Source organism: Paroedura picta, chromosome 3 (assembly GCF_049243985.1).
Source record: "Paroedura picta isolate Pp20150507F chromosome 3, Ppicta_v3.0, whole genome shotgun sequence".
Taxonomy (NCBI): Eukaryota; Metazoa; Chordata; class Lepidosauria; order Squamata; family Gekkonidae; genus Paroedura; species Paroedura picta.
The window spans coordinates 171,214,713-171,231,230 of NC_135371.1; the positions used below are offsets into that span (position 1 = coordinate 171,214,713).

The window sequence follows — 16,518 nt, forward strand, 5'->3', positions numbered from 1 at the left end:
GCACTGGGGTCGAAAAAGGACGTGAGGGTGTGTGTGCGTGTGCGTGGTGGAATGTATGAGGGTGTTGCAGTGTTACATATGTACTATGGGGTGTGAGTGTTGGAATGAGGGTGTTGTGCAGCCCCACATGCCAAGGAGGAAAGTTTATACAGAAGTCTGGGAACAGCGAAAATTGTTTTCTCGGAAGGAGTACCCTGTTTGTGGGGCTTGCTGTTGCATCAGACCTTAACTATAAAATCGACGAGAACACAGGTTGGTTTGAATAGAGGTCTGCTCCATTTTCACTAACTGCATTGGTGAGCAACACATTTGGAACTGAAGAGGCATGTCAAAATCAGAGTCCAGTGGCACCTTTAAGACCAACAAAGATTTATTCAAGGTGTGAGCTTTCGAGTGCAAGCACTCTTCTTCAGAGTCATGTGTTCGTCATTGTTGCTATCGGTGACAAAACCTTGAAAGTGAGGCAGTAGCCCCAAAGATCTATTGGTAGCTTTAAGCCAGAGGTAGTCAAACTGCGACCCTCCAGATGTCCATGGACTACAAGTCCCATGAGCCTCTGCCAGCAAAGCCTGCCAGGGGTTCATGGGAATTGTAGTCCGTGGACATCTGGAGGGTCGCAGTTTGACTACCCCTGCTCTAAGCTTTATAGAGTATTTAAGGACAATTAAGGGGTATTATTAACTGATATAAGAGCCTCTTGTGGCTCAGAGTGGTAAGCCAGCAGACATGCAGTCTGAAGCTCTGCCCATGAGGCTGGGAGTTCGATCCCAGCAGCCGGCTCAAGGTTGACTCAGCCTTCCATCCTTCCGAGGTCAGTAAAATGAGGACCCATCTTGCTGGGGGGTAAATGGTGATGACTGGGGAAGGCACTGGCAAACCACCCCGTATTGAGTCTGCCATGAAAACGCTGGAGGGCGTCACCCCAAGGGTCAGACGTGACCTGGTGCTTGCACAGGGGATACCTTTACTTTTACCTTTATTAACTGATGTATTATTGTTGTGATGTTGTTTTTATGGTATGTTTGTGAACTGCCGCAAGCCGGTTCACAACGGTGTAGAAATGTAATTAATAATAATAAGAAAGAAAGAATCTCATGGGTTTTGAGAAACTGTAGAAAGTCCCTGCATGCAGTGAACAGGAGTGGAAGGGTGTCCGGGTGTGTGAATTCAGAATGCAGGTGCATCTGCTTTGCGAGACTGGTCCATATTGATGTGGAGAAGGGGTGCAGCTAAGTCCTAATGGTCAGATATGGCAGGTAAATATTGACTTGGAGAAATTTGGAAAACTTTCAGGGCTGCTCTATTAAACGAGAAGGAGGAGGAGGATTTCCAGATTGGCATGTATCCCTTTAGTTTAGCACTGCTCAAGAGAAGACCTACACTTTCCATAGATGTGCAGGGGTGGGTCAAGCGTTTCAGCATAGCTGATGTATCCTTAAAGATTACATTTCCAGGTTAACACTGGCAGCTCCTTCTGTAGGTTTCACTCAAGGCAAATGCCTTGTGCCTTGCATACATATGAAAGCGCCATATCCTGCAGTTGTACATGTCACAGAAGAACTGTGCCTTTGCATATACAACAGGCCCAGTGCATGGATTCCCATGTGCAGCAGTGAGCGACATTTGTGCACAAACTTGCCAAATTGTCAGATCTGATAGCAGTGGTCACCTGTTGGGTCCTGGGTATAGTTCCTTCCCCACCCTCCCAACCAGCACAATGAAAGATAACTACACTTGTCATCTATAAAGGAATGCCGCGTGGATCCAGATACCCTAAAGCCAGTCCATGCATATAGTCTTAAATTGTCATATGCAAGCATGCCCCCTTTTTTTTTTTTATGCTTTGCCATGCATGGACCTTATTCAGGATCTGCTGGCAGAAACCAGTTTCCACATGATGCGACTTGCCGTTGCTGGATCTGGACAAATGTGTACAGGTCGCTGGTGTGTCCTTAATTTGCAGCCAGCCCCTGAGCTTCCTAGCAGGCAGACTTTACCTTGCTGTAGTCGATGCTGTTTGTGTGGTTTGGGAATTGAATTACCGTAAGCAGTTCTGCCTGGCTGGGGTGCATTTTTAGAATCTGAGCACCGCTTTTGAGCATGTTTCACACTTGTGTCGAAAACCACCTGTCTCCTACTGTTGCTCTGCATGTGGAAAAGACAACTATAGCTACAAACACAATTTTGCCGGGTTTTTAAAATGGAGCAATGGCCCCGCAGGGAAACTCGATTTACAACTTAATTCCAACTTCCTTGCAGTCTGGGGCTCCCTGTAAATGGAGATATTCCGTCTAAAGTGCAGTTCTAGTCTTTCATCATCACAATTTTTTTCTATAGAGGGGGACACATTTAGGATTTCCTCCCTACACAAACATACTTTTAAACCTTTTTTTGGGGGGGGGATTCTCATCAGTCTTAATTCTTGCCCGTTCACCTTTTTTCCTTGCCCCTCGCTGCTGTTCCTGAACACTACATATATGCAGCAGCACGCAAGAAATGAAACGGATGCAACGTCACAGGTCTTGTTAGGGAGAGTGGAGAGTGCAATTGAGAAATTATTCTTGTGGAATTGCATCTGAGTCTCCTCACAGGGCAACATTGTGAAGAGGCCAGTGCAGGAGAGGTTTCCTTTGCCATAGCGGGGTGGTGGTGGTTGCAGGGCCCTTTCCTACAAGAAGGGCACACTCTGTGGACTTCGATAGCATGTTTTAACTAGAGGAAGTGGGGGGACTGATCATGAAAGCCCTTTAAAAAGCACACATTATTTCAGTGCTGGCGAACAAATTCCCAGTGAATTGTGTTCCACGTCTGCATAGAAAGAAGTGGTGCCATTTAGACTTTGCGCCAAACTGGCTCTTGAGTGCTGAAATTGTGTGTCCTGTTGCCACAAGCACGGGAGGCTCAGAGTAACACAAGCCCCTACGCAGGTCAGACTTAAAGGCCAAAATCAAACGGTGCATTGTGTGGTCATTAGTTGGCTTGCGAGCCTACAGAAAGCGGCCTTCCTGTTCTGCACACCAGCCTGGGCTCTGTGGGATTGATAAGGGCTGCAGTTGCCTATCTGACAGAGTCCAAAGCTCAGCTGAGCCCTCCTTTCTCCCCCTGCCAGAGCTGTGCCCCTCCCTCAAGGGACTTAAAGGGGCAGCACTGTGGCTTGGAGCCGTATCTGGTGGTGCCAACAGAATTAAGACTGGTGAGATCTCTCCCCTCTTCTCCACGGAGCGATGTTTAAAAATTAAAAAAATAATTCCTGAAAGCATCCACCTTGGGAGGGCGGGGGATGGTGTGGTAGAAGCCTAAAACTAAACCTATTTATTTATTAAATGTTTATACCACCCTTCCCAGGGGCTCAGGACTGTTTACAATATATGGGATGCAATGAGTTACCTAACAAATAAAACATGATCAGATTCAGTATAAACCATTGTATTAATTTTTTTTAAAAAAATATTAAATCAAATTAAAATCCTTTCCTCTAACATTACCTCTCAGGGATAGGAGCCATTGCCTATCTCAGCAGTGGTGAAGGGGATAAAATGCCGAAGCAGAGTGTATGATGGTAGATTGGCTGTATTAGATGTATATTTTATGTGTATTATTATGTGTATTAGATGTATATCAAATATGCATTTGATATGAACATGTAGGAAGGCCAGGATCATTGGTGGATTTATAAGCCTCAGCCATGGGCCCGGCAGAACAACTGTTGTCTTTCAGGCCCTGTGGAACTGTTTTCGGTCCTGCAGGACCCTGATCTCACTTAAAAGAGAAGGCCCCCTCTCTGGTTGTGTCCAAGTTCACTTCTCTGGGGACCTTAAACAGATGTGTGCTGGTGCACAAGCTCCTCTGAGGGACACAGGGGAGAAGTGGTAGACTGCTTTCCTTGACGTGGAACATCAAAACACAGGAAAGTCTATATCAAGTTGAAATCTACTTTCCTGCATGGCCGGAGATGCGAGTCTGCAGAAGCAGGGCATCTCCTTTTCTACCTCTCCACAACTGTTGACCCATCTGCTCTTTCTCTCTCCTCCCAGCCAGCTCCTTGTTACCCCATCAGGAGGAGAGCCCCACACCTCAAGAGGACGGGGGACTTCTTGCACGGCTATCCCATGGAGATGTCGGGGGCGTCTTCCGCCAAGCAGGCAGCCGGGTACGCATGAGGGTCCGGAGTCGCAAAGATGCTGGTAAGCAAGTACGTGGGGTGAGAAGATGGGGAGGAGGCTGAGAGAGAGGTAAAGTGGGGAAGCAAGAGTCCATAGCAGATGGGATAAACCGCTGGCACATGGTACAGATGGACAGCCCAGTAGCAGGAGGGGAAGAAAGCAGACAGCAGGGAAAGAGGCCGAAGCACCAGGAAGGAAAGCTGTCCTCGTCAAACTGATTTCTCCCCCAATTTAATTCCAGGAGTTTCCAGCGATTTGAACACTGCTGATATAGATGTGGGTGAAAGTCCTCGGAGCCCCACCTTCCGCCCATCCCATGTCCAGGAACCAAAGGTGAAGGAACAGACGGTGGATGGGGAATGAATGGTTTGGGGACCACAGCAAGGTCGAAGGGAGGATGGGCAACAACCTAGTTAAGTCTTGTCCCTGTAGAGCATGCCCTGGGAACTCCGAGATTAGACTACCGCAGTGCATTTTCTGTGGGACTGCTCTTGAAGACTGTCCAGAAGCTATGGCGGGTACAGAGTGCAGCAGCCAACATCCTGACTGAAGCGGGTTGCAGGGACCTGCAGTCTTGTTCCAATCACAGTGGCTCCCAATTTGCTTCCAGGCTCAATTCAGAGTGTTGGGATTGACCCTTAAAGGTCCAGGATGGCATCAGACTAGCAAACATTTGAGGGACACACCTCTCAGTTGAACCTACTCATCCACTCCGGTCCTCTTCAGAGACCATCTGAAGGCAACCCAAAAATCGGCCTTCTCGGTGATGGGGCTAAAACTTTGGAACTCCCCCGCCCCCCAAGAGATCTGCCTATCTCCTGTCATTGTCTTTCACCTTCTTTGTTTTGTTTGTACCCCCCAGAAACTCTTATTGGTTGTGATGTATGCGTTTGTGTTTCTGTATGTCTTTTATGGAATTGTTTAAATGTTTCGTACCTCATTTTCAATGCTGTTTTGACGTTTGCTGCTTTGGGAACCTTAGAAATGTTCTAAATAAATTGGATAAACAGGAGACTGGGAGGGGGAGTTGAACCTGACCCCACCATCGCTGCCATTCCCCTTCTCAGTCTAAAACAAGCGCCTCAAAGGGCAGAAATGCACAATACTCTTGACACATGCCAGGTCACAGGTGTCTGGCTGGACTGGCAGACAGATCTACATTGGAGGAGATCACAGCGCCTTTGTTCTGTGCAGTTCTGTGGGGGGGGGAAGAACTTCCAGGTTCCCTCCCACCCTGCTTTCACTTAGGAAGGACATGTGGGGCTGGAGAAAAGGGTTGGAAATCGCCCCTGCCACTGGCAAAAGCTGGACAGGAGAGGAACCAGAAGCTCCTCCCCCTGGAGAGCCAGTTTGGTGTAGTGGTGAGGAGTGCGGACTTTAATCTGGCATGCTGGGTTCGATTCTGCACTCCCCCACATGCAGCCAGCTGGGGGGCCTTGGGCTCTCCACGGCACTGATAAAACTGTTCTGACCAAGCAAGAATATCAGGGCTCACCCACCTCACAGGGTGTCTGTTGTGGGGAGAGGAAAGGGAAGGCGACTGTAAGCTGCTGTGAGCCTCCTTTGGGGAGAGAAAAGCGGCATATAAGAACCAACTCTTCTTCTTCGTCATGTAATTTCCTCTGCTCTGAGCAAGTGAGTGCTTTCTAAAGAGTTTTCCCAAAGTACTTCTGTCTGCGAGTCCAGTCATGCCCCTGTGACCCAGTATGCATACAACATAGCCTGCCATTTAGCCCTTACCTGTCCTGAAAAAGGGGCGGGGCAAACATCCCATCTGTCTAATGGGCCTGTGAGGCTTGGTGCAGGAAGAACTGGAGGAGAGGTGTCCAGGTCCTCTGCATAGGCCTCATAGTGCATGAAAATGCTTCTAAGCTATCGGGAAAGGACAGATCCAGAAGGAAGCTGTCGAGGAAACTGGGGGAAAGGTTTTACTTGGACAAAGAGTGCGTGAGCACATTCCTTGCATCCATTGCTCATGAGATAAGGGAAACCAAGTCTGGGTTGAAATCATACGCCAGGAAACGTTCTCTGCAGCTGGCCTGTTCCTGTAGACTTCCCTTTTCCTGGAGACATAGCAAGCATATTTTGGAAGCCCTGTCAAGTCTTTTAAACATTGGGCTAGTTCTATGTGCCTGGGGTTCTTGTTTCTGTTTTTAAAGGGAGTGGTTTGACCTGGATTTTACCTGTTTAATTTTTGGAAGCAGCCCGGATAGGCTGGCTTAATTTGAGCTTATCTGTGTAGTGTTTAAAGAGTGGCAGGCTAATGTGGAGAATGGGGCTTGATTCCCCACTCCTCCTCCTCCACATGCAGCCAGCTGGTGATCTTGGGCTAGTCACAGAGCTGTTCTCGCAGAGCAGTTCTCTTAGAACTCTTTCAGTCCCACCCACTGACTTCACAGGGTGTCTGTTGCGGAGAGAGCAAGGGAAAAGCATTTATAAGCCGCTTTGGAACTTCTGGTAGTGTAAAGCGGAGTATAAGACACACACACACACACACCCTGGACTCTCCTCTTTTGCTGCAGTCGAACACAGCTACCCACCTAAACTAGGAATTTCATTAGCAGCAGTTGCTGTATCCAGCTGTGAAACATCGGCTGTTATCACATGATGTACATGCAGGCCTTAAACGACTTTAGACAAAAGTGGAACCTCCATGATCCAAAGCAGACTGCCTCTGAGAACAAGATGCTGAGAGCAGATGAGTGTGGATAGCTGCTACCACTGTGCCTGCTAGGGTGGTCCCCAGATCTCTCTGGCTGCCCGTAGATGGAGACGTAATACCAAATGGGCCTTCGTCTGGTCCAGTAAGACAGTTTTCACAGCTTTTCTGATTCCAACCCCTTTTGCTTCCTTTGCAGGAGACTGCCCAGTACTCCGTGGAGCTGGTCCGAGGACCCAAAGGCTTTGGCTTCAGCCTGCGAGGTGGCAGTGAATATAACATGGACATCTATGTCTTGGCCCTCATGGAAGGTGGCCCAGCCCAGCAGTGTGGCAAAATCCAGGTACATGATACTTTCTGGAGCAGGAAAGTGGGTGCAGTTCCTGGCGTCATAGTATTGTGGAAGCCAAATATTAGAAGCCTTCCTTTTCTTTGAGTGCTGCTTCACCGATGGAGAGGCTGTGGCTGCCTGGTACAGGTGCAAGCAGAAGGCCTCTGGCTCAATCCCTGGCAGGTAGAACCATAGAATCATAGATTTGGAAGGGGGCCTACAGGCCATCTAGTCCAACCCCCTGCTCAATGCAGGACTAGCCTAAAGCATCCATGAAAAATATCTGTCCAGCCACTGACTGAAGACCGCCAGTGAGGTGAAGCTCACCACCACTTTAGGCAGCCTATTCCACCGCAGAACTACTGACTGTGAATTTGGGGGAGGGCAGAGAGTGATTCTCTTTGCAGCGGAGGAGAGGACCCACAGTAACGGCTTTAAACTACATTAGGGAGACAAATATCTAACCATCTACCGTTCTACATGTAGTTTAAAGCCATTACTGTGGGTCCTCTCCTCCGCTGCAAACAGAATCACTCTCTGTCCTCCCCCAAGTGACAGCCTTTCAAACCTCCTGTCCCCTCTCCACCTCCTCTTCTCCAGGCTGAACATTCCCAAGTCCCTCCGCCTTTCCTCATAGGTCCAGTTACAAGGAACAGGTAGTAGGTGATATGAAAGATCCTGGAGAGTCACTGCCAGCTATAGTAGACAATACTGACCTGAATGGGCTTAATAAAAAGTATTTTAATTTGGGAAAAGGTCACAATTTGGTGATGGAGCATCTACAAAAGGTCCCAGGCTGTATCCCCAGCATCTTCCATTAAAAGGATTGTGTGATACCCAAAAGACTACCTGAGATCCTGGAAGACATCAACAGAGTAGACAGTAGTGACCTTGATAGGCCAAAAGTCTGGTTTGGCTTAAGGCGGCTTTATGTGACTGTTCTATCTTCCTTCCCCATCAGTGCAGACCTGGGGAGAGGAATGGGAAGGCGACTGTAAGCCGCTTTGAGCCTCCTTCGGGTAGGGAAAAGCGGCATATAAGAACTAACTCTTCTTCTGATGCATCCTACCCTCCCCACACAAAATTGACACCAGGGAATCTGAACTCAGGTCCTCAGTATCCTATGTTGTCTGACCCTCACTCTGAAACTCTCTGATGGTGACAGGTGAGCGACCAGCTGATAGAGATCAACGGGGAGTCTACAGCAGGCATGACGCACGCGCAGGCAGTGGAGCATATCCGTAACGGGGGTGGCCGGATGCGCCTGGTGCTGAAGAAGGGCAACGGATTCATTCCTGATTATGGTATGTCTGTGTCAGATCCCTTACCTCTTTCCTGCGCAGCAGAGATAGCCAGCCTCTAACAGACTAACGCAAGCCATGTAAACGAATTCCTGTAAAGATGGAACAGCCCCTAGAGTGGTTTGTTTTTTGTTTGGGGGTGGAGGGGCGGGAATGGTGCGGCACTCACTGTGTAGACCTTCTCTTCCCCTCCCCCATCACAAGCAACTTTTCCCCACCTGCCAAGGGAGAGGAGGCAACCACTGCTAACATCTCTGTTTCTGGAGAGATGAAGTCTGACCCGTAGTAGTAAATCTCATAACAAAATCCTCGCCAAAGTACACCTCTCCCCATCTCCCTTTGGAGGGTCTCTGCAGAGAGGCAGGTTCCGGGGCTTGAATATTCACCCCTCTCTCCTCTTCTCTTTTCTTTCCTGCCCCTGTCGTTCTACGTCCGTCTGACTTCCCCCCATATGCTACCCCAACCCACCTGTTTGCCCCCCCCCCGTCTAATCTGTGCCAACCTTCCTTTATCCTGTCTGATCTGTGACGGCTTCATCCTCCACCCTGCCTGATTCGTGCTGGCCTCGTAACTTCCCCATCACCTCCCCCCCCCAAGTCTCCATCTGTCTCCGCCCCACAGGGCAGCCGCTGGCCAGTCTGGCTCTCTGCGTGACCAACTCCCCCCGGGGGGAGCCCTGCTTCTGCCTCGTGGGACGGGTCGAGAATAAATGGTGGGTGCCCAGCCCCCCCTATTGTGTTCCAGACAGCCAATGTTAAAAATCCTCTGCAGGTGATAAGAGGTGCTCTTATTCTGTAGGGGAGATGATCGTGCTGGAGCCACAGCCTACTTCCTCGATGGTCACCTCTCCCAGCCCGTCCTCCCTCCAATTTAATACCCTTCCCCAGTCTCTCTTCCATATTGCCTTGCCATCATTCCAGTAAACCTTCTCCTGTATTCAGAACTGTGTGGATTCCACCATTCTGCACAGGTACAGGAAAGTCATAGGATTAGGTTTCAACTGCAACATCTCGAGGGTCTCAGGGTGAAGGCAGACAGGGGGCAAAGGAGGGAAGTCCCTTCCCCACACTAAAGCCAAGCATTTTGTTTGTTGGTGCCAATTGGCTTGTGTTTGTGTCATCATGACCTGTTCCATCCCATAGCTCCATGGCAGTTTTGTTTTTTGTTTTGTTTTTTCTTTCAGTGCAACAGTCTGTGGGGTTTTCTTTTTTTGTGTTTCAAGCGGTAGTACTCCTATAGAGGATCAGGTCGATTTCCACTAATTCGTCCCTCCCAGCTTCTCCAAAGCCGGAGAAATCTCTTCCAGGTTCCAAGCAGTGATGTGGGTTTTCTAGGAAAACTTCAACTGGAAACATTTCTGGAAAATGTTCCTGCTTGAATTTAAAGGACTCAAGTAAATATTGAAATGATGCTAAGAAAAGAACGCATATCCACCACGTACAAATATGGGGTCTTGTCTCTGCTTTGTACTCCACATGTAGCCCATCTAGGACTACATGCATTTGCTGGCAGGGGCTCATGGGAATTGTAGTCCTTGGACATCTGGAGGGCCGCAGTTTGACTACCCCTGATCTAGGATGATGTGCAGCACAGCAGCCCAGATATTTGCACATATGCATTGGGCAGGGGGTTGGACTAGATGGCCTGCATGGCCCCTTCCAACTCTATGATTCTATGTGTGGTAGAAAATTTTCCATAGAAAATAGACAGCACTGGACAAATTTCTGGAACTTTTTCTGATTGGTTGGAATTAGCCAATCTTAGACTACTGTTAGCAGATTGCTCTGTCCTGGATAGCCCAAGCTAGCCTGATCATATCGGATAACTGGGAGCAAAGCAAGGTCAGCCCTGGTTATTATCTGGATGGGAAATCACTGGAGAAGTAAAGGGTCACTAGGCAGAGGCAGGCAATGGCTAACCATCTCTGTTTGTCTCTGCCCTGACAAACCACTTTTGTCCTGACAAACCACTGCCCTGAATATCTCTTGCCTTGAAAGCCCTACAGAGTTGCCATAAATCCACTGCATCTTCATGGCAAAAGGGAGGGGGGGAATTCCAGCCAGTTTTTCTGATTTGCTAGGAATTTTTCAGTCCCTCATCCCTGGTTTCAATGGATCCGAGTGTAGATGAAGAAGAAGAGTTGGATCTTATATGCTGCTTTTTTCTACCCAAAGTAGTCTCAAAGTGGCTTACAATAGCCTTCTTTTTCTTCTCCCCACAAGAGACACCCTGTGAGGGAGGTGAAGCTGAGAGAGCCCTGATATTCCTGCTCGGTCAGAACAGTTTTAACAGTGCCGTGGTGAGCCCAAGGTCACCCAGCTGGCTGCATGTGGGGCAGCTCAGAATCAAACCCAGCTTGCCAGATTAGAAGTCCACACTCCTAACCACTACCACCAAGCTGGTGTGGAAATATCAGTGCCTCACATAGCTCACTGACCAGCTGAAGCAGAAGAAAAGATGTCTAGGCAAAGGTCCATAAGAATTACCTGCCAGAGAGTCTGGCTTTTCTCAGTGCAGAATTGTGATTATCGCTCCCTCCTCCTCTTTTGTGCATGTAGCCCTCCTCCCCTCCTGTGACCTTTGGTTGCTTCCTTCATTTTCCATTGCTGACTAGTTATTCAGGACTTCCCCACATTTGAACAAATGGCATGAACTGCAAGACTAGATTTCACTACCACCATCATTCACCCCACCAAAAAAACACCCTTGCAGAGCTCTTTTAAAATTTCTACCTTCTAGGGATCCAGCTGGGGTAAACCCAACACAACAACTTGCTGGGGCCAAATGACACATTATGATGACTCACATGTTGTGGCTGGATTTCCCTGACGACTTTCCCTGACGAAGCCAAGTCAGGGAATTTGTTTCTCATGCTCATGGGGCCTTGATTCACATCAGGAGCATGGCATTGTGGGTAGGAGAGGTTTCAGGCTTCCCTCTTGTGCCATTTTTCCCAAACCAGAATGGCCCTGCAGGGAGAGCCATTTGCCCTCTAGGGGGGACTGCAAATGTACTACCGTAGCCATGAATGCAACCTCTCACTAAAGAGCAAAGAGGGCTGTTTGGGCTGGAAAAATAGCACAAAACAGAGGGGGAGGGGGGAGAGGCCTTTTAATTTTTTTCCAGTCCAGGCAGAAGGTGATGAGAAAGACCTTGACCCGAGACCCTGGCTCAGTGGCAGAGCCCCTGCTTGGCATGCAGAAGGTCCCATGTTCAACTCTCGGCATCCCTAGTTAAAAGGACTAGGCAGGAGAGGATGGGAAAGACCTTGACCTGAGACCCTGGCTCAGTGGCTGAGCCTCTGCTTGGCAGGCAGAAGGTCCCAGGTTCAGTCCCCGGCATCTCCAGTTAAGAGGACCAGGCAGGAGGGGATGGGAAAGACCTTGACTTGAGACCCTGGCTCAGTGGCAGAGCCTCTGCTTGGCAGGCATAAGGTCCCAGGTTCAATCCCTGGCATCTCCAGTTAAGAGGACCAGGCAAGAGGGGATAGGCAAGACCTTTACCCAAGACCCTGGAGAGCTGACAATAGTAGACAGTACTGACTTTGATGGACCAAGGGTCTGACTCAGTATCAGACCCTCATGCCATGGTCCTGATCTGAATCCAGGCCCCATGAGATAGGGCTACAAGTTTCCTTTCAGCTGACACATGGCTGTCTGAATCAAAGGCAGGTCAAGGACCCCCCCCACACACACACACACACACACACACACGGCAGGTCAAAAACCATAGCTTCTTGTTTGATCGTTAGTTCCCCTTGGTAGGATCTTTCCCCATAAGAACACCCCCTACCCCCACTGGTTGGGCAGAAATAATAGAATGGTCACGTTTGCGCACACTCTTCTCAGAACTCATTGGAGGGAAGCCCTGACAGTCAAACTGGCTTCAGCAATCACATGGACAGACTCTGAGCATTAAACATTCCAGGCGCTGGATCCCTTCCCTGGTGGAAATGCCTTGCACTAGTCTCGAGGCGCATAATCCACTCTGGGGATCAAAGAAATGCTGAACTGAAGCCCAGGAAAGTGCAAATTCCCCTGTGAAATCCCAGACAGGGAATCAGAGGGAAATTTGGGGTGGGGAGATGCCTTAGTATAAATAACAGCGGAAGGAGTGCCAACTAGTGAATGCATTAATGGCCAAAAGATTGGTGTGGGTTGGATTCAGCCGAAAAGTTAAGAGAAGCTGCTGCCAGAACAGATATGTCCTTGTCTTCCTCCCCCCCCCCCCCCCAGGCATCCTGCTGCTTTTGTTGAAAGTCCTCTTAGGAGCAACAGGAAAGCCTTGAAAATAAATTGCCCAATGCTACTGGAGGGAGTTTCTCGTCTTCCCTAGAATGCTAGCAACCTTTTGCTTGAACCGCTATGCAGGCTGGGGTGGGGGGTGGGGCTTCTTTATGAACCACAGACAAACCACTGTGCCCTGAACTCTGGATCATCTCCAGGCCTAATGCCTCTTGTTCTACCTCTCTTTTTCCTAGACCAAGAGTTCAGCCAGAGTCCCACCAAACTGCAGCTGGCACCAGAGGCAGAGGATAAAGCCAGGCAGCGGCGTCGGAGGTCAAACCCACCCGGGCCCGTGCAGTATCAGGGACCGAACATCTGCGATGGGGGCAGCCAGGAAGCGTCGCCCGGTAACAGGCAGCAGCTTCCCAAAACCCGGCAGCCTAACCGGCAGCACCACGGCTTCAAGGCCCAGGGGGACGAAGACAAAGAAGAGGGGGAGGGGGGCTGGAGGCCCCGGGAGCAAGGGAAGGCTGCGGAGGGCAGCGGAGACAGCTGCAAGCTCCTCTCCCCCAGGCCAAGCCGGAAGCTACGCTCAGACCTGGTCCCAGGGCCCTGGCTTGTCCCCAGCAAGGAACGCCTCTCTCGGGCTCTGTGGGGCGTCTGCATGGGGCAGGGGGAGGAGGAGGAGCAGAAAGGCGACACGGGGAGGGGGAAGGGCATGGAGGTGAAGAGGCGGAGCTAGAGCCCACCTTGCTTGGCGCAGGGCAGAACTACTCAGTGCCTGGGGCAATGGCATGCCCGCCCCCCACAAACCTGGACTATGCAATAGGGTCTACCTTTTTTGGTGTGCGTTCTCCTTTCTCCCGTCATACTATGCAACAGAAGCCTTTGTTTTGTTCTCTGCTCCCATCCCTACTCCATACTATGCAATGGGTCCTGGCACCACCTTCTCCCCACCCCCAGGCCCTGGACTTGTGTCTTCTCATTGCCACCCTCCCTGTAATGGAATCTTCCCTCCTGCTGCTCCTTTCCGAGGACTCACAATGGTGTTGGCCCTGTCTGAAAAGCCTCCTGCCCTCACATCTTCTAGGGCAGGGGTGGCCAAACTGTGGCTCTCCAGATGTTCAGGGGCTACAATTCCCATGAGCCCCAGAGGCATCATGGACATCTGGAGAACCACAGTTTGGCCAGCCCGTTCTAGGGCGATGGTTCCTCCTGAGCAGCATTCCTAGGAGCCACAACGTCCTGCAGAAGCTGATCCAGGAGCTTCTCAATGAGAAGGTCAGTCATGGCAGATGCGTCGCCCCGAAAGCTGCCGTATGCATCAGTACGGTACTGCAGGGGGAGTGCCAAACATGTCCTCGGACGCGCTCTCAGTTTGTTCAAGGCCAGGGCAAATTGCAGCTGGCCAGATTGGGGGCAGACATGGCCAGATTTAGTGTTTTCAGTACCTTTTACCCCATCCTTTGCACAGGGAGCTCAGGGCAGCCTACAGAATTCTCCTCCCTCATTTTACCCTCACAGCAACCCTGTGAGGTTAGGCTAGGAGGGTGTGGCTGGCCTTAGATCAGCCGGCAAGCTTCCACGGCAGAGGGAAGATTCAGATCTGGGCCTACCAAATCCTAGTCAGACACTCTATCAGGCGGCCCTCCAGATGTCCATGGGCTACAATTCCCATGAGCCCCTGCCAGCATTTGCTGGCAGGGGCTCATGGGAATTGTAGTCCATGGACATCTGGAGGGCCGCAGTTTGACTACCCCTACACAATGTGCTGAGGTTCCATAAGAGGCACATTCAGAGGTTCTTGAGTTGCCCCAGGAACTGAGACAACAGGGAGAAGCTGTCCCACCAATCCAATAAGCTCGCCCAGCACTTAAGAGGGACAGGGCTTTTTCAGTGGCAGCCCCACAATTATGGAGCAACCTTCCCAGGGAGTTGCTCCTGATCCCCTCACTTTTGATCTTTCGGAGGGAGCTGAAAATCATTTTTATTTAAGGCTGCATTTGATTAAAGCACTGCCACATGGTGATATTCAATTCTGATTTTATGTATTTTGTATAAGGGTATATATATGTACCCTTATTTTGCGTGTTTTTGTAATACCGTAAGCCGCCTTGAGCTCTGCAAGGAAGAAGCGTTGCTAATTATACGTTTTAAAGTAACGAGCAGTTATTAAATCAAAACACGCGAAGGATCCCCCTTAGGCCCCCGAAACTCTTCCCTCCAGGCTTTTGTCTGCCAAGAAATCCCCTTTGCTATCCCACACCCCGCAGAAGATTCCGGGTCGCATTCTAGAGTTCACACAAAACTAGAACCTGCTGGCATCTGATGCAAACTGAGAGTCGGTCTGTCGGATGTATGCCAAACTTCCCTCTGGCTGCTCACAAGGGCAAGGTAGGCCATCTGCCTGTCATAGAACCTTATCTGCCATCGCTGATCTTGCGGAGGGACACCCACTAAATTTCGGAGGAGTCCCAGGTTGGGGAAACCCATTCCTTTCTTGGCGTGCTTTCCCAGGCTGTTGTGGTTTGCTCCCCTTCATGGCTGTCTCTTTGGCACAGCCCGGTCCCATAGTTCATCCCTTTCTCTCTCCCCTGGGCAGAGTAGTAGTCAACCAGCCTTCTGGACCCTTTTCATTCCACCGGCGCCTCAAGCCACCTCGGAGCTACCCAGGCCCGTGTCCCTGTCTCTGCCCGGAAGGCCACAGTTTTCTCCATTCTGCTAGTGCCAACTGGGGGCGTGCAAAAAAACCCCTCTAATTTTTTTTGTTTGGGTCCCAGAAAATAAAAAAAAGGCTATTTCTGAAAAATCCAAGATGCCAATACGGGAATGGTACAGTTGAGCCTGTCAAAGCCATTTTCTCCCCCAGCTTTTATTTGGGGATATTCAGCTAGGCTGGATCAGCTGGGGCAATTTTTTGGGAGTCCAATTAACCTAAGAAGAAAAATGCCAATTTTTTTAGAAAAGCCAGCCTGACCCTGGGGCTGGCTTGGCTTCTGCAGCACAGTTTAAATTCTGCTGTGAGACGCTGGTCCCAGGATCTGCACTCTGGGGAGAATCATAGTTGGAAAGGACATCTGAGGTCATCTAGTCCAACCCCCTGCACTATGCAGGACGCTCACAACCCTGTCGCTCATCCACTGTGACCTGTAATAGATCTGCACACAGTCCTACCTGGGAGGTCTCCGCTTCCACCACCCCAGTTGATCAGCTGTAGTGGAATATCCTCAAATAAAAGTTGAAATTACCCAGCTTCTATTCAGGCTCCGCTATACCAGCAGTCAGTTGGATTATCTGATCATTAATCAGCTTAAATAATACCTGGAAAATACTAGGAAGGTATTTTTTGTTGGCTCTATTTATGCCGAATGCACACCCCTAGTGCCAACCAACACATGCATGGTAACTGTCACGTGCTATATGGGGTAGTGGAAAGCCATGTGTGCCCGCACCAACCTTCCGGAGCCCTACCTACTCTGTGCCACAAAGCCAGTCCTGGTCCGGAGATCTGCATTCAGACTGAACTGTTCCTGGCAGGGGATCTCAGTTTCCTCTCTGTGATTGGTCACCATGGGGCCCCGGTGGGCATGATCTCTGCCCACTTTGCTTCTTTCCACCTCAAGGCTTGCTGCTGATGAGCAACTGTGAGATCAGCTAGCAAGCAGACCTCTTGCTTCTCTCTGGCAGGTGATGCAGCCTCCCAAGAACGAGGAAACAGCCAGACCCGTACCCCTTTGACAAAAAAAGCCCTGAATTTCCCCCTTGCCTGATCTTTCACGTGACCTTTTAGTTTCTTATGCCCATTCATCTGCCCAGGCACCCCCCCCCCAGCATGTCC

The 16,518-nt window shown here is 50.0% G+C and overlaps 1 protein-coding gene across 8 annotated transcripts in view; it reads left to right on the top strand.

Annotated features, from left to right (window-relative positions):
- MAGIX (MAGI family member, X-linked) overlaps positions 1-15,931 on the top strand; it is a 36,660-nt gene extending 20,729 nt beyond the window's left edge. For 7 of the 8 annotated variants that reach the window (XM_077329526.1, XM_077329521.1, XM_077329525.1 and 4 more), the window contains 5 exons: positions 4,035-4,184; positions 4,405-4,496; positions 7,022-7,165; positions 8,319-8,457; positions 12,935-15,931. In XM_077329526.1, coding sequence (XP_077185641.1) covers positions 4,035-4,184; positions 4,405-4,496; positions 7,022-7,165; positions 8,319-8,457; positions 12,935-13,422 — 1,013 coding nt within the window. In that variant the 3' untranslated portion in view covers positions 13,423-15,931. Of the gene's footprint in view, positions 1-4,034; positions 4,185-4,404; positions 4,497-7,021; positions 7,166-8,318; positions 8,458-9,051; positions 9,167-12,934 lie in introns of all 8 variants that reach the window. The other variant, XM_077329528.1, reaches the window with a different exon arrangement.
- Positions 15,932-16,518: the final 587 nt, after the last annotated feature.